The 22068-nt window shown below is 40.8% G+C and overlaps 1 protein-coding gene across 11 annotated transcripts; it reads left to right on the top strand.

Moving 5' to 3' along the window:
* The first annotated feature begins 5346 nt into the window (after positions 1–5346).
* On the top strand, positions 5347–14904 carry LOC311275248 (uncharacterized protein). 11 transcript variants are annotated; one of them, XR_014624849.1, is made up of 19 exons: positions 5348–6840; positions 7000–7199; positions 7309–7673; positions 7883–8024; positions 8114–8787; positions 8948–9054; positions 9154–9312; positions 9459–9500; positions 9589–9681; positions 9804–9878; positions 12154–12242; positions 12334–12436; positions 12527–12643; positions 12732–12883; positions 12999–13118; positions 13224–13487; positions 13572–13666; positions 13819–13848; positions 14589–14904. XR_014624849.1 is itself a non-coding variant. In XM_084383610.1 (18 exons), exons 14-18 carry the CDS (start codon positions 13029–13031, stop codon positions 14602–14604), a joined length of 327 nt encoding a protein of 108 aa, XP_084239736.1. In that variant the 5' UTR covers positions 6095–6840; positions 7000–7199; positions 7309–7673; positions 7883–8024; positions 8114–8787; positions 8948–9054; positions 9154–9312; positions 9459–9500; positions 9589–9681; positions 9804–9878; positions 12154–12242; positions 12334–12436; positions 12527–12883; positions 12999–13028; the 3' UTR covers positions 14605–14904. The 11 variants fall into 11 exon arrangements, 3 of the variants coding, with proteins under 3 accessions (XP_084239736.1, XP_084239735.1, XP_084239737.1); XR_014624850.1 differs by having other exon boundaries at positions 12527–12883; positions 13248–13487; XR_014624851.1 differs by having other exon boundaries at positions 12527–12883.
* The last annotated feature ends 7164 nt before the right edge of the window (positions 14905–22068 follow it).

Raw genomic sequence — 22068 nt, 5'->3', positions numbered from 1 at the left:
TGTGTGCCAATGTCGTGAGATTCCAGGAGTACTCCTCAGGATTTCACAACTTTAACAACCGGATTTTTCTAACTCTGCCACCATGTGAACTTCTTCTGTCAGGTTTGGCGGTAAGGCAGCCTTAATTGACATTCAGCATTCACACACACACACACACACACACACACACATATATATACATACACACATACATATACATATATATATATATATATATATATATATATATATATATAGTTGTTATGTTAGGGATAATGTATAGTTCGGAGGTTGTTATGGAGAAATAAACCCCGACAGGTTGTATGGAACCCTGACGCGAAGCGTCGCATCAGGGTTCCATACCTCAGAACTATACATTATCCCTTACTTACTTAGATTCCATACATTGATAATGCATACATCTTTACTTTGTGTAGTGGCCATTTGTCGGAAAAATCAAATTAACTAAAAATCAAAATCAAAGAGGGCCACTTCGGCACCATGGGGGTGAATCGTACGCAGGCAAAGAAGTCATGTCCATTCAAAGTTCGTATGTTCTTCCGTTGATTTATTTACTCCAAAAAACAAGCAAGCAATACAAAGAAACTAATAAGTCCTATTTCTTTCATGCCTCTCTCGCGCTGGTAAAAAACCATTTGCCCACCCAGGTGCATTCTGGTCCTCCACCTGCGTTCCTACCTATATAACCTCCAGTGCTACCCAATTTACAAAGAAAACAAAACTAAATAAGCAAAACAAAAGGATAATATTTACCTTAAATTATTAATAATAGAAAACAGTGTCACGAATTGAATCAAAATAAAACTATACTAATCAAACATTATCAATAACAAATAAACAATTAAATAGCTCCAACACTCCGGCCCCTAATTGTGCCGGTATCACAATTACCAATACAATACCAAGAAAGGAGCTATTCCCACAATATGAACTATGGACATAGCAATATTCTATATGTCATGCATTTATCTTAACGAATCTTCTTATTCTTGATGAACCTGCAATAAAAAATAAGAAGAAATAGAGAATAATAAAGAAAGAAAGAAAGAAAGAGAGAGAGAGAGAGAAAGAGAGAGAAAGAGAGATGATGATCAGTCCATGATGTTAGACTGCTGCTTCCAGCAACAGACAGAGCTTCGTCACAGAATGCTGGTCCTTGTTTTAAGACGCACTGAGCGAACCAAGCCCTTTGCATCTGGTCCGGCATCCAAAACTTTCCCCATTATCCAAGATCCTCTTGGAGCCGTGGCATCCACAACAAGGACAATGTCTCCAGGAGTGAGGCTTCTTCTTGGCCTTGTCCATTTTTGTCTCTCCTGCAGCATAGGTAAGTACTCAGAAGTCCACCTTTTCCAAAAGAGTTGAGCCATATACTGTATTTGCCTCCACCAAGATCACTTTGGTCAAAAAGTCCTGATGGCATCATTGGTTTCCCCTTCAACATTAGAATGTGATTTGGTGTGAGCGCTTCGAGGTCATTCGGGTCATCTGAGACCTTTGTAATGGGTCTGTCATTTAGAATTGCCTCAACCTCACAGAAAATGGTTTGGAGCCCTTCATCGTCCAGAATTTGCTGTTTCAGGACTGAGGTGAGAACACTCTTCACTGAACGAATCAGGCGCTCCCAAACACCACCCTGATGGGAAGCTGCTGGTGTGTTAAAGCTCCAGTTTATGCCATCCTTGACCAAAGCTCTTTGAATTTTGCCATGATTTAAAGCAGCCAGACTTTCTTTCAGCTCCCGATTGGCTCCAACAAAATTTGTGCTGTTATCAGACCTGATAGATGAGACTGGTCCTTGTCGACAGATAAACCTCCGAACTGCATTTATACAGGAGTCTGCATCGAGTGTGTAGGCGACTTCCAAGTGTACAGCCCGGCTGGTCAAACAGGTGAAAAGTACTCCATACCTTTTAAGATGACTTCTGCCTCTCTTAACATCGATAGGGCCAAAATAGTCAACTCCAACATCTGTGAAAGGTGCTTTGTCAGGCAACACTCTCTCCTCAGGCAAGTCTGCCATCTTCTGTTCACCAAGCTTTCCTCTGTTGCGTCTACAAACAACACAGTCAGATATTACCTTCCTGGCCGCAGAGTTTGCACTAATTATCCAGTACTTCTGCCGTAAACTGGACAGCATGTGATTTCTTCCTGCATGCCCCAGTTGATGATGGATATGGCGCAGAATTAGCGTGGATATGTGCAGGTCTTTGGACAAGATGACTGGATGTTTGGATTCTGCTGGCATTGCTGCTTTACTCAGTCGATCGCCCACCCGGAGGATTTCACCATCCATTACTGGGTCCAGTTTGTACAGTAGACTGTCTTTGTGAATGTTTTTGCAGCCACCTTTCAGTGAGGCAATTTCGCTTCTGAACTTGTGTTGTTGCACATATTGAATAATTGACTGCTCCGCCTTAGCAAGATCTTCAGGAGTAAGACTTTGTCCTTTGAGTGTGTCCTTAAAGCTGTGTATTTTCCTTTCTACTTCCTGTTCTTGAGTCTGGAGATTGTCCTTTCCGAGGCCTGCAGAAGCACAAAACTCCTTTCTCTTCCGTCCTTATAACATCAGAGTTTCCTTGACCTTCAGAAACCAAGCTGCAGATGTTTTCAGTTTCATCCAAGATGAAAAATAACAGATAAGGTGGTCAGTGGCACTTTCCAAATCCTTGACAACAGCGTTCACTATCAAGTCCCTCCTGACCTCTGGGTCATCCGCAGGAATCACACCAAGATCCACATCCAGTTTAGGCCATTCCTCCTTTGACCTATAGAGAAACTGAGGTCCATTTATCCATCTCCTGCCATTCAGGAAATCCTCAGCTCTCATTCCTCTTGATGCTTCGTCTGATGGATTTTCCTTAGAACCCACATATCTCCACTGATCAACATCTGCTGCTTCCCTGATGACAGAGGCTCTGTTTGCCACAAAGGTGTGAAATCTCCTGATTTCATTAGAGATATATTTAAGGACTGTTGTGCTGTTGGTCCAGAAAACTGACTTCTCCAGCTTAAGTTGCAGCTCTTTCTGTAGCATTTTATCCACTCGAGCAGCAAGAACTGCAGCTGTGAGTTCCAATCGAGGAATTGTAGTCTGCTTAAGAGGAGCAACTCTGGCTTTTCCCAAGAGAAATGAAACATGTACTTTGTGATCTTTCTCCAGTCTTAGATAAGACACAGTTCCATATCCAGCTTGACTGGCATCAGAAAAATGGTGAAGCTGTGCTGTAACAGGATCTCCAAAGTCTCTGGGTTTAATACAGCGATCCACTTTGAATTCAGCCACCTTTTGGAGGCCCTCCAGCCAATCAGACCATTGCTCAGCAAAGGAGTTGGGAATTGCTTCATCCCACCCCAAATTTCTCCTACAAAGCTCCTGCAGCAACAGCTTTGCAGGCAGACTAAATGGGGCCAGAAATCCTAAAGGGTCATAAAGTGAGCTGACCACTGACAAAATCCCTCGTCTGGTCTGTGGTTGTTCTTGTGCTGAGGTCCTGAACTTGAATTTGTCGGATTCAATGCACCACTGTAGTCCTAGTGCTCGTTCCATTGGAAGTTGGTCCGTGTCAAAATCCAGTTCCATCTTGTTCTTTGCTCTGCTGTCCGCAGCAATTGATAGTAGCACTGTGCGGCTGTTGCTGATCCACTTGGAAAGATTGAATCCTCCTTTATGACAGAGAGCAGTTAAATCCTTGACCATGTGTACTGCTTCCTCCACTGAAGCCATCAATTTCAGACAGTCATCCACATAAAAGTTATGTTTGACTGTACTCACCACTTCAATGGGGAACTGTTTGGCATTATCATCTGCAGTTCTTCTCAAAGCATAATTTGCACAACTTAGTGATGACACAGCTCCAAACAGATCATGCGATACTCCAGTGGAGACTGTGCAGTGTCGCCATTAGGCCACCAGAGGAAGCGTAGGAAGTTGATATGCTTATCTGAGCCATGAACTTGATGAAACATGGCTTGAATGTCCACCATTACAGCAACAGGCTCTTGCCTGAATCTAACAAGGACTCCAATAAGTGAGTTGGTAAGATCAGGGCCCTGCAAGAGCTGGCAGTTTAGTGATGTCCCTTTGTACGTTGCTCCACAGTCAAAAACAACTCTCAGCTTGCCTTTTCTGGGATGATAAACTCCATGATGAGGGATGTACCACACCTTTCCATCGTGTTGCTTTAGTTGGTCCAGAGGTACCAGCTCAGCATATCCTCGAGTTATCATGTCATTTAGAAACGTGATGTATTCCTTCTTAAATGGACCATTCTTGTCAAATTTTCTTTTCAGGCTCAGGAGGCGCTGTTCTGCAACACAGCGATTATTTGGTAAGATGGTATTCTCCTGTCTGAGAGGTAAGTCGATACAGTAATGGTCTCCACTTAATGTTGTTGTACTGGTCACGATGTTCATGAACTTGACATCTTCTCTAGACATTTCAATCTGTTCATCTGATGATCTTTCATTAAAGTCCTGATTATACTGTTTGACCAGCATTTCTTGAAGGTGTTCAACGGAGATTCTGTTTGTTGTTACAGCAGGGCAGCCACACCTGCTTCCACCACGAAGTGGACCATTAACAACCCAACCGACCCTGGTTCTGACTGCATAGGGACCATCATCCTGGCTGTTTATCAACTCCCAAGGTTTCATAACTTTGGGGGCATCAGTTCCAATAAGCAAATCAATGCCTGCATCAATGTCGTAGAGCTTGACGTGCTTCAAATACGACCACTGATCCACATCCGCTTGCCGTGGAACATTGAGTGTGGAGACTGGCATGGTCCTCTGAGTCAAAACGTCCGGTAACTCAATGAAATCACTCACGTCCATACCAGACACTTCAAGACCTGACAGAACATGAGCATTTACAACCTTTTTTTGACCCATTGTTCTTAACAGAATACTTGTCCTTTTACCTTTCAGGTTCAACTTCCTTGCCAAGTCTTCTGTACAGAACGTGCCGGAACTCCCTGGATCCAAGAAGGCATATGTCTGCACAGTTTTGTTACTCCTTTGGCTCTTGACTTTAACTGCTACAATAGAAAAGATGGAGTTGTCTTCACAACTGGCCCCAATATGGCCACAGGTCTGAGACACTGTAGTAGTTGTAGAATCACTTGTTGGGCTAACAGATGTCTGGGCTTGTGAGGGGGATGTTGCTTTATCCTGCCGCTCAATATGAAGAATGCCGGGGTGCTTTTCGTGACACATGTTGCAATCCAAACGACTCCTGCAGTCTTTGCTTGTGTGGCCTACTTTAAGGCAACCGAAACAGATTCCTTTTTCCTTGATGAAATTAATCTTGTCCCGGTGACTTGGTCTTGTTTCCTGTATACTGAGTAATGACTCCCTCTTTTACTGCAGTGACATTGGTGGCAAAACTGCTTCCTTTTTTCCTCTGCTTTAGGTGATTAGCATTGGAGGCCTTATAGTTGGTGGATGGTGAGTCCTGAATATTGCCAAAAAGAGGGTCTGATAATATTCGAACCTGCTTTTCAATGAAGGTGACAAGATCAGTAAACAGCACTCTTCTTCCACTTCGCTCTTGCAGATCACAAGCAACATTTCCCCATTTTTCTCGTAATTTATAAGGAAGTTTCAGGATGATGCTCCTCATATTTGATGGTAAGTCCAGCTCCTTCATATGCATCATTTGCTCTGTTAGATTTGAGCATCCTCTGAGAAACAAGGAGAATGATTGCAGTGCTTCAATGTCTTCACTTTTAACAGGTGTCCAGTTCAGAATCTTTTCCATATAAGCAGATGCAATTTTATGCTCATTTCCAAAATGTTCTGCTAGAAGACCTTTGGCCCTGTGGTATTCCTGCTCTGGAGGTAAATGTTGACAACTCTGCACTAAGTCTCTTGGTTGCCCCCTGGTGCATTGTTCAAGAAAGTGCAAACAGTCGCTCCAATTGTTCGTCTTCTCCTCCACTCCATTTTCAAAAGCTGTGATAAAAGACCTGAAACGAAGAGGATCTCCATCGAACACAGGGATATTTCTTGGTGGAAGGACAGAGGACAGATTTTGCTGAACCAGTAGTGCAGTGATATCATTTTGTCTTTGCATAATATTTACAATGTCATCCTGATAGTTGTCAGTCCTTGCTTGGGTTTGAGGGAACACAGGTAGTGTTTGATTTCCAACATTTTGCATCACTTGAACTGGAGCGTCAACCTTCAATAAAATCTTTTCCTCCATTTTGTTTGCTGGCCTTTGTTTAGGCTTAACAACTTGTGGTTGAGATGGATGATCAGGCACAGCTAGAGCGTTAACCATTTCATCCACTTTATCTGGAACAAACACTTTGTTTTACAATTACAGAACAAGACAACCAGTGGACGGATGCTTGACACGTTGTTATTTTTTAATGACAACCGCTACCATTACCAAGTAGTGAGAAGAGCTTTCCACCACTTTTTGTCACTGACAAATTTCCAGTTTGACTATTCTTGCTACCAGTGTGGATACCACCCAGCAGTGGTAGTAGGAGATGCAAACTGGAAACTGGCCTTTGATGTACCACATAAGAATGCTTTTCTTTTCTGTAATTCATCTATAAAACATTATGTTAATAATGAAGACTCACATAACTGATGCACATATAAAAGGTTTGCCTGTATGAAATACCTTCTACTTCCTGCTTTTGCTTCTTTGTTGCTGTTGCATATTTGGGGTTGTCATGCCTTTGTAATTATTTGAAAAACTTAATTTGCAGTTGGAACATTTAAGAGGCCTGACCCAGACTCCATATCTGAGAAAGATTTGGAAGTGGACATCCTCAAGGTGTGGTCTGATCTAGACAGGTCTGATTGCAGAAGGCCTCATATCAGGTTGGTGCAACACAATAACAGCTTTTGATGTCATCAAAACTGTAAAAAGGTGTTCAAAGTTCTTGGTCAATGTTATCAATGTTACACTTTAATGTTTGTGTATGCAAAAGCAATACAATCTTTGAATATATGACTTAACAGTGTTATGTTTTATGAAAGGAACATCTGTGGCAAACCCGTACCACACATCAATAAGACATTCTTCTTTGGCACCTTGGATGGGACCGCAGACAAGAATTGGAAGTATTCTTCCAAAAACAGAGGTGAAGAAGGCATTAAAAAAGAAACCCACTGACATCAAGCATCCGACCAAAACAATCAATGAGGACATCATACTTGATCTCATAGAATCAAAGAAGGTATACATTGTGCTTGTTTTACTGTGTTTATCAGCAAGCATGTATAAACATATATACATTAAGTTTGTTTAAACATCATGTTATTTTAATGTGTCTTTTCGATTTACAGCCTCAAAAAAAGGACCTTCAGGAAGCTTGTCATGCCCTTGGTGTGTCCTCAGAGGGATCAATTGCGAACATGATAAACAGGCTTCAGGAGCTCCTGTACTTCAAGGATTGTTATGCCCCTAGAAAATGTGTGCCTTTCTAGAAGGGCATAGTTCTGTGTCATTTGTTTATTTTCGTAGCCATAGCAACATAGTAGCAGTTACGGTTCTGTGAGCAGTTTCAGTTATAGTGGCAGTTACAGTTGTGTGAACAGTTTCAGTTATGTGAGCAGTAACAGTTGTGTTAGCAGCTACAGTTGTGTGAGCACAGTCATCAGTTGTTCAATTAGCAGGCTATTCTTCCTCCCTCTTTGCTAAAGCAATGTCTGTAAGTATTATTCATCCAGCAACATAAAGTTATGAAGCAATTTGAGTTTATGTGAATATTAAGACTGCTGAGATGCCAATTGTGTTGCAAAGCTAAGCTAGCTCTATATTTTGCTGCCACTAGGATAGCTAAGCCATGCTATGTATCAAATACTGCTGTGATGTTTGGTTGTTTAATAATACATACATTTTGTTGTATTGTGATTTTAGTTTCACAAGATTCCTAGTAAACTTCATGGAAAGTAATCATCTGTGTCCTGGAGTTTCTCGGAGTGTTTAAACTGAAATGGAAATTTAGCCCATGACAAGGATGTTTACCCCAAACTCTTTGTGAAGCTTCAGAAAGCTGGTGGTGAGAACTAGCTTAGTATATGACTTTGAAATATTTCTTAATGTCCAATAACATGATTGGGCTGTAAAATCTTTTGTGCTATTCTTTAGGTGGTGTCCTCCATTTCTCTTGTGTGCACGGCGTTGTGCACTACTTAAACTTTCTCTTCTGGACGGAGTCTGCAAGAGACCACGCAGACGAACTGCTCAGCTTTAAATACTTCCCAACTTGTTACATATCAGATGTAGCAGGACAGGTTGCAAGGCACACCAACAACCGTACCAAACAACTGTTCTTTAAAGACAACGATGGAAGACTCTGTGCCCCGACATCGGACAACGTACAGCGGGCAACAAAAAAAGAGCTAGTGGTTGACCTGCAGTGGGTGAAGAAGCTGAGGCCCGCATTACCACTGCAGGAAGAACCAGACAGTGACCGGATGTCAGCCAAACATCCAATCACAGGCACCAATGAGCGATACTCACTCTATGACAGATTCCATCAGAGCAACCACAAACGTCCAGAAGAGAAATTAAGGAGCCTCAACATCTGTCCCACCCTACGGACCGAAGTTAATTCAGCAGTTGCTGAGCAGTTCAACCGCGAACTGGCAGCTGTCAAGTACTCTGTCAAATGAGTGAGCCACATTTCAAGCAGACAGTAAGGGTGATGATTGACCTCCACAATGACAAGATTAACAACAGTTTTAAGGCTGAAATGGAGGCCCTATGTAAAACCCAATTGTGTATTGGTGTGCGTGGGATGCTGGGACTTCAGTCTGCTGGTAAGTTTGGTCAATATCCAATATTACATAGTAATATGCCATAAGATAGAACTGTATCTAATCGTTATGATGTGGCCCAAACAGGTGAAAAGATAAATGTAGTTACAAACTAAACATGTTTTTTCTGAAAAGTATTACTTTGTTCCTTGTTATTCATTAGAGGGTAAGGAAACTCTCCTTCCAAGGTCAGAGGGCACTGTCAACATCCAACCGGACAGCAAGTCTTCATTCATAGCACAATTGTATGCTATTGAAGACAATGACAAGGTAATTAATAGATCGCTGAGCCATTTTCTTTCAGTCTAAAATGAAGTAATAAATGGAAGGTGTCAACAATTACTATTTTGTCATAATCTGTGTGTTAAGGCAAAACTGAAGGATTTACTGTCTGGGTCGCGTGATGAGAAGCAAATACTGACTTATGCCACAAGGAGATTTCCAGTTACAGTCAAGGACATTGTCTGTGTTTGCCCACTGGAGTTGTTGAGTCAGTCTTCAATGGTTATGCCATGATTGACTGATGATGTAAGTTTAACAAATAAATCTTGGTTTTGAACTAATATACAATCAACTGAACTGCAAAGACATCAGTGTTTTTGTGAAGAAGAAATGTTTACTTTATACTGTTATCACAAAATCTGAATTGTATTGTAAACATTTTTAAATTCCAGGCAGTTAACTACAGAGTGGCACAGCTGGCACAAGAAAACATGGTGATACATTTAAATGTCCTCCCTTTATGATTTTGGAATGTATCTTTAACTTTTTTTAAAAACATGAATGCTATGTTTTCTGTTACAGTGTGGATCTTTAGGTACGTTTGACTTCGTTTTGTGGCACCGCGAATGGTCAAACAGCGAGGGAGTCAGCGACCGAGAACTGAAACGCATCCCTGTAGGTCCTTTTTTGACTCTTTTTTTGTTTAATAGAAGACACTGTACAAAACAAAAATGTTATTAACCAATGTTATTAACATAGACTGTGCTGTACTACCTGATGTTATTTTTATGCTGTAGGTCTCGGACAAGCTATTTCTCCCCAGAATTGTGGGCCATTCTTCTCCAGAGACAGGGAACCATTTCATTCTTTGGGTGAGCCACCACTGATTTAAAGCTTATAATGTATAGTTTTACTTATATAGAATTGGATTGGTAAAGGTTAGGTCTGTATGATATTTCTTATTGAAGTGGTTTTGTTGAACCGCCTACATGAAATTATACAGAATGAGCTAAATCCCTACATTTAAACTGTAATGTTAGTTGTAGGGCTGCCACAAACGATTATTTTGATAGTCGACTAATCACCAACTATTTTTTTACGTAAATTGAATGTATAACATACAGTTTATCGCACCAGCATGCAGCTGCTCTTATATAACAATCATTAGCTTTCAGCTTGAAGTGTTTAAGGTATATGCTAACTAAAAATGAAGACAATTAAGATGATAGTTCATTAAACCTTTAATGAAATATGCTTGTAGTAACAAACAATTGTAGCATAAAGTGCAAACAGCTGAGTAAACGGACAAGGCACTGGCTGACCTAAGGAATTATTGAAGTTTTGGTCTCACTGACTCAAATATAACAAAAGTGCATTTTGTGCTCAGTGCTCACAACTGTATTCAACTTTACTACACTCCCAAACTGCACAAGGCTCTTGTTCCTAACGCCAGGTTCAGACAGGACGCGGAAGCGCCCCGATCGGCTGCTAAGTCATTTTCATTTCGGCGCCCATGTTAACCGATGGTGTCGTTCACAAAGGCAGCGCCGAGGCGCTCTGCCCCGCTGCCAGCGCACGCCGTGCAGCGATCGTTTTGGCGTGTGGTCTAATTTTTTCGCGTGCCGCGGCCGAATGTGTCAAGCCGGGCAGGAAGTCAAACAAAGCAACAACGAGAAATCCTGTCGATTTTCAAAATGAAACACATTTCAAAATAAAACTATTTTCGATAATTAAACACCCCGATTGACAGAAAACTACTATTACTATGAAGTGGACATACATTTACAGTCGTCAGGAAAACATGGCGTAATCAAATCGTCATAGCTAATGTTGACGTTTACAGCTATCAATATGAGTAAGTAGTAAGTTAGCTCTCTGTTTACGCTAATGTTAGCAGCTAACTAGCCAGTTAGCTTAACGAGACGACGGTCCCTCTTCATCGTCGTATCAGCCACAACGTGCTTCCTTTTCAGGAGCTCGTGCATCACACTTGTGCTGCCGTGAAAGGCAAGTTCTGTCTTGCAGATATTGAATTGCACACTTTTTTCTTTTGTTTTCTTAAAATGCTCCCACACTTTTGAGCTCCGTTGCCGCCGGGTAGCCATGATACCAGAGAGCCCGTCTGGTATAACTTCAGGTGACACCACGGCTGACCCAGATTACCACTACTGCGCATGTGCGAATTTTCCTACAAGCTGATGTGGTTATTTTTCTGCTGGAGTGAAAATTGTGGATGCAAGCGCGAGTTGAAGACGAGATTTTCTGAATTTTTTTGAGGTGCTTCCCACTCTGTCAGTTGGCTCCTCCACTCTGGCTCTCAACATTCCACCCCATACACACCAATGCAAAAATCTGAAAGTGCCTGAAAAGTTACCGATGTTTGAACTGCGACTGTGCAAAAAGTATGAATGCTGTGAGAAAGATGAATACAGGCTTGAATGTAGACAAATAGTTGAATATTTCAAAGTTTGAATGGAGTTTCTATCTGGAAGTGTGAATGATTAGCTGAGCTTTGAAAATGCTTGAAAAAGTGTGATCCACCCAATACACACCAATGCAAAAATCTGAAACGTTACCGATGTTTGAACTGCGACTGTGCAAAAAGTATGAATGCTGTGAGAAAGATGAATACAGGCTTGAATGTAGACAAATAGTGGAATATTTCAGAGTTTGAATGGAGTTTCTATCTTGAAGTGTGAATGACTAGATGAGTTTTGAAAATGCTTGAAAAAGTGTGAAATGTGGGATTTTTTGAACATTCCGTAATCTGCTTGAATGGGAAAAAATGGCCGGAAAACGCTGAATATCTCGGAAACTATGAATGATATGAATGAGAAAAATAGACGCGGTCGATTCCCAATTGAGATGAATATTTTGGTTTTTGAATGGAGTGAATACGTTGAAAAATGTTGAAGGAGTTAAGGGCCAAACTTTCTGACCCGGAAGATATAATAATAAAAAAAATAAAAATAAAGAATTCCGTGCGTAGAAGAACATATGTTGTGAATGCCTCCTGCATTCACAACCAATTAGTTGTCGACGATTTTAATAGTCGACATAATCATGACTAGTCAACTAATCGTGGCAGCCCTAAAAGCTTTATCTTATTTCTAGGAATACAGTGATGACAGATTTATTTCCTTGTAGGTGTTTGACTTCAAAGCAAAAGAGATATGTGTATATGATTCACTTGCTTCCTACACCAAAATCAGCATAAAAGACATGGCCCTTCTAAAGTGAGTCACATAACATACAACATTTATAATGTATTGGTAAGGTAATATGACAGTATGATAATACCTATTGCCACCTTTTATTTTTTTTTAGCAACGTCTTCAGATTTTCAGGTGGCCTTCAATCCTGAACAGTCACATATCCCTCACAGTGGAAGCAGCAGGACTCTGTTAATTGAGGAGTATTTGTGTGTTCTGTAAGTCCCAGTTATATAAGGTACTTGACTTCCTGTTTAGCATTGGTGGTCTGTGGGTTTATCAAAATCAATCGTTTTGCTACTAACTAGGCTGCTGAAAATGAGGTGCGAAATCTTGAGGCCACTGCAGAGGCTCTGACTCTCAGCCAGTGCAGGGCTCTTCGTCTGCACCATGCAACACAAATGATCAAAAATGTGAATGCTAAGGTTAGACTACTTGATCTCTTCATGTCTCAAAATCTTTACTGGTAATAAAGCAAATGCTTAGGTTACAGCAAAGGTCTTTGTCACACAGGACTTCCCACTTACTGCAGCAGAAATGCTACAGATGGAGCAGGAAGAAGTTTAACTCCAGCAGGCTGAGGCCAAAAAGACAGACTCCAGCAGCCATTGCCTGGCATGGCAAATAAAGTCATGTTTGTTCCAGCGAGCAACTGGGACAACCAGGTACATCAGAAATGACAACCTGGAATAATTATAGAATTATGGACCAATTTTGTAGTACTTCTAAAGTTGAAGTGTGAAGTATTAGTGAAGTTGTCTCACTTCTGTTTTTCACCAGTGTCTTCCATGACCACATAAAGCACTACGCATGGGTACAATGCACAGCTTGCAAAAACTGGCTGCATTTTCAGTGTGCTGGTGTGCTGTCCTGTCTTCAAATAATTGCAAACAACAGTATGTGAGTGACCAATATCTGGAAATCACGACTTTCTAGAATTTATATTCCAAAACATACTAAAATTTTTATTTAAAGATTTTGTAAGTAATATATGACAACTTTTAGGGAAGAAGTTCTTTTTTTTGACAGAGAAATGCTGGTGAATGGGAGGAATGACATGACTTACCAAATGTTAAGTAACAGTACTTTTAGGCAGAGGATGGGGGAAAGAGAGGAACTGATAAATATTGACAATATTGTTTTTCCACGTTTCATCTTTACTTGTTAACCCAGACAGAAGGATTTATTGAGCGACTGGAAAAAATCCTGTCAGTGCCCGGACCTGTAGCAGAGAAGCAGCAATTCCTTTCACAGGTCATTTTGCCAGAGGTGAGCTAAAACATATTATTATTATTACTGTTATTGTTGTTGTTGTTGTTGTTGTTATTGTTGATTATCATGTTTGTTTTGTAGATTTTGATTAAGTGGTTGCAAAACAACAGCAACATGTGCCGATACCAAGCAGAATCTTTGCTTATGAAGAGCACATCTTCCCAGGACAAGACAAGGTAATGGTTTGTGTTGTGGCTGTGCATGCACAACATTACTTTTATCTTTTCTGTCTGTCTTGGCATAAATTACTTTTGCAGATCAAGTTAACATAATTGCAGAATGTAGCATGGATTCATTTTCAGATCCTTATCTTTTACTGTTTTTCCAGAGCTGCAGAGATACAGAAAGCTCAGAAGAGGTAAGACATTTCTAAAAACAATCAATCAATCAATCAATCAATCAATCAATCACTCTCTCTCTCTCACACACACACACACACACACACACACACACACACACACACACACACACTCTGGAGATTAATCATGTGAAACATATATTTCATGTATGAAAGTGTCAGTGTCATATATATATATTAGGAAGACATAAATACAGGCAGATTTGATGTTGGTACATAGATTGACTGACTAACTTAATTTCTGCACTCAGCAACAAAAACTAACTATATGTGAAGTTGCTCTGATCCACCTGAAACTGGGTTGCTGAAAGTACTAACTTGCTTCATACTATTAAATGCAATACACAGCAACAACAAAGTTGTTCTGGTTTTACGGCTTTGCCATCACAGCTGTTCAGTGGCCAGAGCCCACTTCACTTGCTCAAAGGCGACACCTGATGGCGGAAGTTGTACATAACGTTCACAATCACGAGAACATTAGTTTGACATTATGAACCTTGAAGCTTAGATAGACACCTGTATATGTTGGCAGATTAAGTATTTTATATGCAAGCTCAATCTGGGAGGTGAATGAAGTAGATGTTTTAAATACAGAATTTAACAACTGTAAGGTCTTGAAGTATTCCGTTTAAAATTATGCACTGCAAATGCTCAATAATTTTGAGGCATTATTTGAGAACAACACAAATATGTAGCCTACTATAAACTTTGACCACACTGAATTTTTTTGTTTTCTTCAGGAAAATATTCTTTTGAGACATGGCATGACTGCAGCTGACTGGTGCAGCAAAGAACATTTTGAGGGCAGACTCCAACCTCCTGCTGTCCTTTCAATGGACGAACTAGAACAAGCGGAGATCCTCAGTTCACTAAAACAATGGGGAACTGACCACAGTGATGAAGATTCTCCTGCACAATTCTTCACGTTTGCCTTTGAGAAAAAACAGGACTATGACCAATTCTGTGCAAAAATGATGGATGAAGCAAATTACAAAGTGTTTGCCAGATTTCAGATAACTTAAAGGCTTAAAACAACAGTAATAAAAAGACTGAACAAAAAAAGCTAAATAGTGTCTTCTTTACTGTGCTGTTGAGACTGACAGAACAAACAGGGAAAAAAGCTACCCACACACACAAAAATCTCAACTCTAGGTTTTTTGATTATTAGGGTTCAACAGCAAACTTCTATAGCCCACCCAATCCCTTCCCCCCCGCGCACCCCCACCCCCACCTGCGGTTTTTGGCTTTCTTAAATTCTAACAATATTGACAGCTTTGATTGTGCTACATTTGCACGAAGTCTTGATTAAATCAAATTTACTATCAAAAACTAGCCAACGTAAAACCAAAGTCACCTCATCCTGTGGCAGGTGGGTGGCAACGGCATGTCGGTAAATGCCGTGGTAGGTGGGTGGCAGGAGAGAGAGAGAGAGAGAGAGAGAGAGAGTTTCTATACATTGACCCCGTGATTTTGGCATTCATAAATTCAACAAATATCTAGTGCTCTGATAATGCTACATTCTTGTGTGCTAAGTCTTTATGGTTAAATCCCTTTTTATTATCGATTTAACAGCCCCACAGTCACTTCATCCTGTGGCAGCTGCTTCAAACAGCTTTAGTTGCCGTGGCAGGTCGGTAAATGCCGTGGCAAGTCAGTGGCAAGTGCCTCATAAAGCTGTAGTTGCCGTGGCAGGTCGGTAAATGCCGCGGCAAGTCAGTGGCATGTGCCTCATAAAGCTGTAGTTGCCGTGGCAGGTCGGTAAATGTTGCGGCAAGTCAGTGGCAAGTGCCTCAAACGGCCTCAGTTGCCGTGGCAGGTCGGTAGATGCCGCGGCAAGTCAGTGGCAAGTGCCTCAAACGGCCTCAGTTGCCGTGGCAGGTCGGTAGATGCCACGGCACCTGAAGATGCCACAGCAAACAGCTGCCGCGGCACCTCACGGTGCCACCGGAAGTGTCACGGCTAGATGCCGCTGCCACGATTTGCGCTTGCTCTTTCTCGAAAGATCTTTAAAAAAAGATTGACGCTGGTGGTGGAGATTGAAGGGGATGACAGAGTGACGATGATGGAGCTCCTAAGAAAAGTAAAGGGAGAATGTGGAGAGTTGATTGGGTGCAGATTTAAAACACCAAAAAGCTACAAGCTAACTATGAGGGACAACATTGGGAAAGCAAAAATCATGGACAGACTAAAAATCAAAAACAATGTAATCATGGTGAGGGAATTGGGCATAGACAAAATGGTGGTCTCTTTTATTAATTTGCCCACTTATATTGAGGACATGGCAATACTGGAGAAATTAAGAGACTGGGGAGTCAAACCCATATATATTGTTAGATACATGCTTTAAATGTGGGAAACAGGGCCATTAGGCCTGGGAGTGCACAGAGCAACAGACTGGAGGAGGAGGCTGGAGTAAGGAGAGGTGTAATGATGAGAAGCAGAGCCACGGTGAAAGTGGTGAAGAGGAGTGGGCCGGCAGGAGAGGAGCAGAGTGGGGCAGGAGAAACAGGAGACGATGAGGAGCAAATGCGGGAAAAAAGAGGAACAGGATGGAGCGGGAAGGTGGAGAAGAGAGGGACATGAAAGTGACTGTGAGCAGCGTGGACAATGTGGCGGATGGAGGAGAGGAGGAGAGCGGCGCGGGTGAGAGAGGGATGGGTGGGGGATTGGATGGGGAGACAAGCGGGGTAAGAACGGGGGGACAGGGGGGAGGGAGAGGGGGGACAAGTGAGGGTACCAGGTGAGAATGACTAGGTTAGAGTGGACGTGTCTGATGTTACGGACAGTGAGGGAGATACCATGGAGAAGGTGGGAGAAGTGAGGAAAAGACCCATGACAAGACGTCAGGTGAAAAGGCTGGACAAATCGAAAAAGTACTAAATCATGACTGGTGGCAATTTTGGTGAAGAGGGGAGTGATTGAGGATGTAAGAAAGAGTGTGGATGATGGGGACGGGAGAGTGATTGGGATTACATTTGAACACATGGGGAAAAAGTTTTAACTAATGAATGTATATGCACCGAATGAGGAAAGAGAGAGAAGGTGGGAGTGGGAGGAATGTGTGGTGACAACTGTATGATTGTGGGTGATTTTATTGTGTGGTAGCAAGGTTGGATGCTTTATCGAGTGTGTGTTTCAGGAGTGATTCATCCAGAGGTGTGCTGAGACAGGTGATGAGAGAGAAGAGACTGATTGATATGTGGAGAGATAGAAATCCAGAGGAGAGGGGTTTTTTCTACCATTAAATGAAAACACATGATTTCAGCTTTCCAAAGATATAAGTTACTTCTATGTGAGGCAAAGCTTCGCGGAGAAAAACAGCTTTGTAATGACTTAGTTGCTGCAGCTGGAGGCTAACGTTAGCTTACTTTGACTTTCATGCTAATTTGCGGCGAAAACAAAGCATATTCTTGGTTGAATAACTCACACACTATGCATCCTAACGACATATAGAGACCATTAAATGAAAAGCTTTCCAAATGTGAGGCAAAGCAGAGAAAAACGGCTTTGAAATTAAAGGAAAAAAAAGTGGAGCATAAAGTGAGTTACCCTTGATCCAAAAGATTGTTCATTTACTAACTCACACAACTAATAGAAAGTTGTGACAAGCTGTCTAATATTTTAGGCTAATGATGTTAACTTACCTTTGAGCTCTTCTATCGGTATGTGTGTCAAGTCGTAACATTATCCACCATAAAGAGAATGGTATCTATCCACCTGTTGTCTCTTCTTGATCCCACAATGCAGCGCGGTTCAAGCACAATTCAAGTTTTGCAGTAATTTGTTCTGTTATCACAAAGGATGTTTTGAATACAGTATTTTACTGTGAAATAATACAGTAAAATGATGTGAAATCCTGGTATCAGTTTTTTCACAGTAATTTACTTTGTCTGCATCTTAAAAAGGAAGGTGTCCAGGTTGCATTCCTCCAAGAAACCCATTTGAATGAGGAGGAGCACAACAAATATCTCTGGGAATGGGTCGGACGGGTATATTTTACATCTTATTCTACAAATGAAAGAGGTGCAATTATATTAGTTCATAGATTGTTGCCATTTACAGCTAAAAATAGTTATAAAGATACAGACGGAAGGATAGTTCTAGTAAAAGGAGAACTGTATGGAGAATCAGTATTGTTAGGAAATGTTTATGCTCCTAATGTCTATGACGCAGACTTTTTTGCCTTCCTACTCAGTAAAATTACTGAAATGGACTGTACAAATATGATAATTAGAGGTGATTTTAATTGTTATTTTTCCCCCTCTCTAGCTAGAGACCCCCATCATAAAGATCAGTCAAAATCTGGCAGAGCACTACAACATTTTCTTGAGATATTTAACCTGTTAGATGGTTGGAGATATATGAATCCCAATAACAAAAATTACACATTTTATTCTCCAGCTCACTTGTCATTCTCACAAATTGACTATATATTTATATCTGAACACCTAGCCCATTTGGTAGAACAGTCTGGCATTGGATCCATTGCCCTTTCAGACCATGCTCCTGTCACTCTGAAAATGCAGCCTCTTAGGCCCCCAGAGCGATCGTTCTCTTGGAAAATGAATGCATCACTGTTTCATGACGATAATTTTATCAAATTCTTGGAAACACAGACAGACCTCTATTTAGAAGTAAATGACTGCAATGACTCTGATCCGAGATTGGTGTGGGAAGCTTATAAAGCTTACATGCCAGGCATGATTATATCATTCTCTAGCAAGAAGAAAAAAGAGCACGCTCAAGAACAATCATGAATTGAAAAGAAAAGAAAAAAAATTAGAGGAAGATTTTCATAGATCCAAATCGGATGGGGTGCTTAAAGAGTTAAAGGAGGCAAGACTAATGTTGACTAATTTACTAACAAAGAAGGCTGAGTCTGATATTTTGTTTGCTCGACAAAGATTGTTTGAATTTGGAAATAAGCCAAGTAAGTTCTTAGCTCGTCTTGCAAGAAACTCTCCCCAAAAAGCTTTGATTGCTGCAATATCTGATGAGGATCAAATCCGTCAAACAATACAAAGACCAATGAATGCTTTCAGAAATTTTATGAAATGTTGTATACCTCAGAATTGGACAACGATACACTTACCAGTAATCATTTTTTAGATGGCTTACAGATGCCTCAGCTAACAGATGAACAAGCTAAACTGTTGAAAAGACCTGTTATATTAACAGAAATTGATAAAGCAATCTCCTCACTCCAGTCAGATAAAAGTCCAGGGGCTGATGGATTCTGTGTACAGTTTTATAAAAAGATGAAAAGTAAAATTAACAAACTATTACAACGTATGTTCAACCAATCTTTTGAACAGGACGAACTCCCAAAATCTACGTGCTAAGCTCATATTATAGTTATCCCTAAAAAAGGGAAAGATCCAGAACTATGCGCTTCTTATCGCCCGATTAGCCTACTTGGAGTGGATGTAAAAATACTTTCAAAAATAGTGGCTAATCGACTAGAAAGAGTGGTGACTGATATAGTTAATGCAGACCAAACAGGGTTTATAAAAGGCCATACTTCATCAAATAACACAAGACGTTTAGTTAATATTATTCACTATCTTAATTTTAATCAAACTCCAAGTGCTATAGTAATGATGGATGCAGAGAAAGCATTTGATCGCATTGAGCGAAAATAAATGCTTTAAGTGTTGAAAAGATTTGGCTTTCAATCATATTTTGTTCAATGGGTACAGCTTTTATACAAAATGGTCACTGCCTCAGTCTTAACAAGCCAGTTTTCCAGGTACAGCTCAAGGGTCACCACTATCACCTCTGTTGTTTTCTTTAGCTATAGAGCCATTAGCATAGCTATCCGACAAACCTCGAATATCAAAGGAACGGTCATAGGAACAACACAGCACAAAATTCTACTGTACGCGGATGATATCCTCCTGACATTAACACCAGACCCACCAAACTCAATACCTACGCTAATCGACTGTGTGAAAGAGATTGGTCAAATCTCTGGATATAAGGTTAATTTTACAAAATCTGAAATCATGCCTCTCGGTTTTTCGTGTGAGTATGAACCTGACTTTGTAAAACCCTTTTGCTGGGCACCAGATGGATTCACATACCTGGGGTTAAAATAACACCTAAAATGTGTCAACTTTATGCTGAAAATGTTAACCCCATGGTAAAACACATTAAGGACAAGGTGTTAAGTTGGAAGAAGCTTCCTGTATCCTTTCTTGGCAGAGTCAATCTTATGAAGATGATAATTATCCCCAAAATGATTTATCCTCTATCTATGCTTTTCATAGCTCTGAAGAGAAACAACATTAAAGATATAAATAAAGCTCTCTCTGACTTTATATGGGCTGGCAGAAAGCCTAAAATTAATTTAGATATTTTACAACTACCAAAAGAACAAGTAGGATGGGGCCTCCCCACTATACAATCTCAATGCAAGCCAGAATTATCTCAATATGGGCAACTGCTCAACCAAAGCTACCATGGTTTGAGATTGAAGCAACCTTCTCCAAACCGTAATCTCCTGTCAACTTTCTTGATAAATGCAGGAGTTAACTACCAATTATGGGGAAAGACATTTTTTTAATTACTAATGTGGGTAATACTTGGAATTCTCTACGGAAATTATTAAGGACTAAACATAAATTGAGTTGTTTAACAACAATGACTGATAATCCTGATTTAAATGGGGGGGGCATTTGATCTAACTATCAGAACTGGAATGAAGCAGGAATTTACCATATTTATGACCTTTGGGGGAAATTTAAAACATTTGAATCATTACAGGCAACATACAAACTACAAACAAAAGAATTTTACAAATACCTTCAGGTCAGACACTATGTATATACTAAGATGGATACTATTAGAAAAGACTCTTTTAGATAGTCAAGGTCACTTTGTCTCCAAATTTTATTCCAAGCTGCAACATTTGAATACAGACAGACTATCATTCCTACGGAAATCATGGGAGACTCATGGGTTAAAAACAACAATAGAGACTGAAATATGGGAGGAAATTTTACTTCTACCTTCGAAAATATCCATATGTAACAGACTCAGAGAAATGCAATATAATATCTTACAAAATGTCTATTTATCTTCATACGTATAGTAAATATACAGCAGGGGCCTCCCCAAACTGCCCAAAATGTAAGACTATTTTAGGGACAAGATTTCACTGCCTCTGGGAATGCGAAAAGATTTGACGGTTTTGGCAAACTGTATGTGATGAGGTTACTGTGATAATCAAGCAGCAATTACAACCTAATCTAATATCATGTCTATTGGGATATATCCCTGAATCTCTAAGATCACATAAGAACACTGTAAATGTTTTGCTTATGTTGGGCCGAAAGGCTGTTATGACAAAATGGGTGGGAGATGAACCTCCTTCAGTACATCTATGGAAGTCTGTGATATCAGACTATATTTCTCTAGAAAGACTAAGATTTGGTATAAATGGTCAGAAGGACCTTTTTACAGCAAAGTTTGGCAAAGTGTTGGAGTACCTGGGAACTGCCTGAAATGTTAGGCCTAATAAGGACCTTTGAGATGGGGGCAGTGATGTTGGGACAGGGAGGTGTCAGAGTTCAGGAGCTGGACTGCTGTGGGGACAAAGGTGGCCCTCCTCCTTTGTGTTCTGCAGCGTGGACAGCACAGCCTGCGGCCTGGTGGGAGCTACTCAAACACTGAGTGTAGAGTGTGTGAGGGGTCATGTAGGATCCTGTGAGCAGTGCGGATTGTTTGTTGGTCACAGAAAGCAGACAGAGCTCTAACAGGGTGTCAAATGATTTTAGAGCAGACTTTGGTGATGCTAAGTAAACGTGTCCATACATGCAGGCTGATGGAATAAAACCAGGAGATGAATGAAAATGTTAGGACACTCTCGATGAAGGAGTGGTAAAAGGTCAGGAGAATGACTTTATTCATTCCAAACGATCTCAGCTTCCTCTCTGGTGGCACTTTTTCAGGATCTCCGCAGTGGTTTTGGAAAACCTCAGAAGGCCGTCAAAAATTGTGCCCAAGTACCTGTATTCCTCCACCACCTCCACAGGTTCCCCCAGATGGTGGTAGTGATGGCCTCTGCCAGTTGTATCTGCTTGCTGGAGAATGTCACAATCACCTATTTAGTCTTTGTTGAGTTCAGCTGGAGACAGGCGCCCTCACACCACCCACATAGCAAAATTGGTCCAGCCCAGCTCTGGCCCACATAAGGCACTTGCACTCGGCTGACATACG

This window comes from Pagrus pagrus (genome assembly GCF_965226575.1).
Source record: "Pagrus pagrus genome assembly, chromosome: 19".
NCBI classification, from domain to species: Eukaryota; Metazoa; Chordata; class Actinopteri; order Spariformes; family Sparidae; genus Pagrus; species Pagrus pagrus.
Note: the sequence above shows the minus strand (reverse complement) of the source record. Positions and strands in the feature narration are given on the sequence as shown.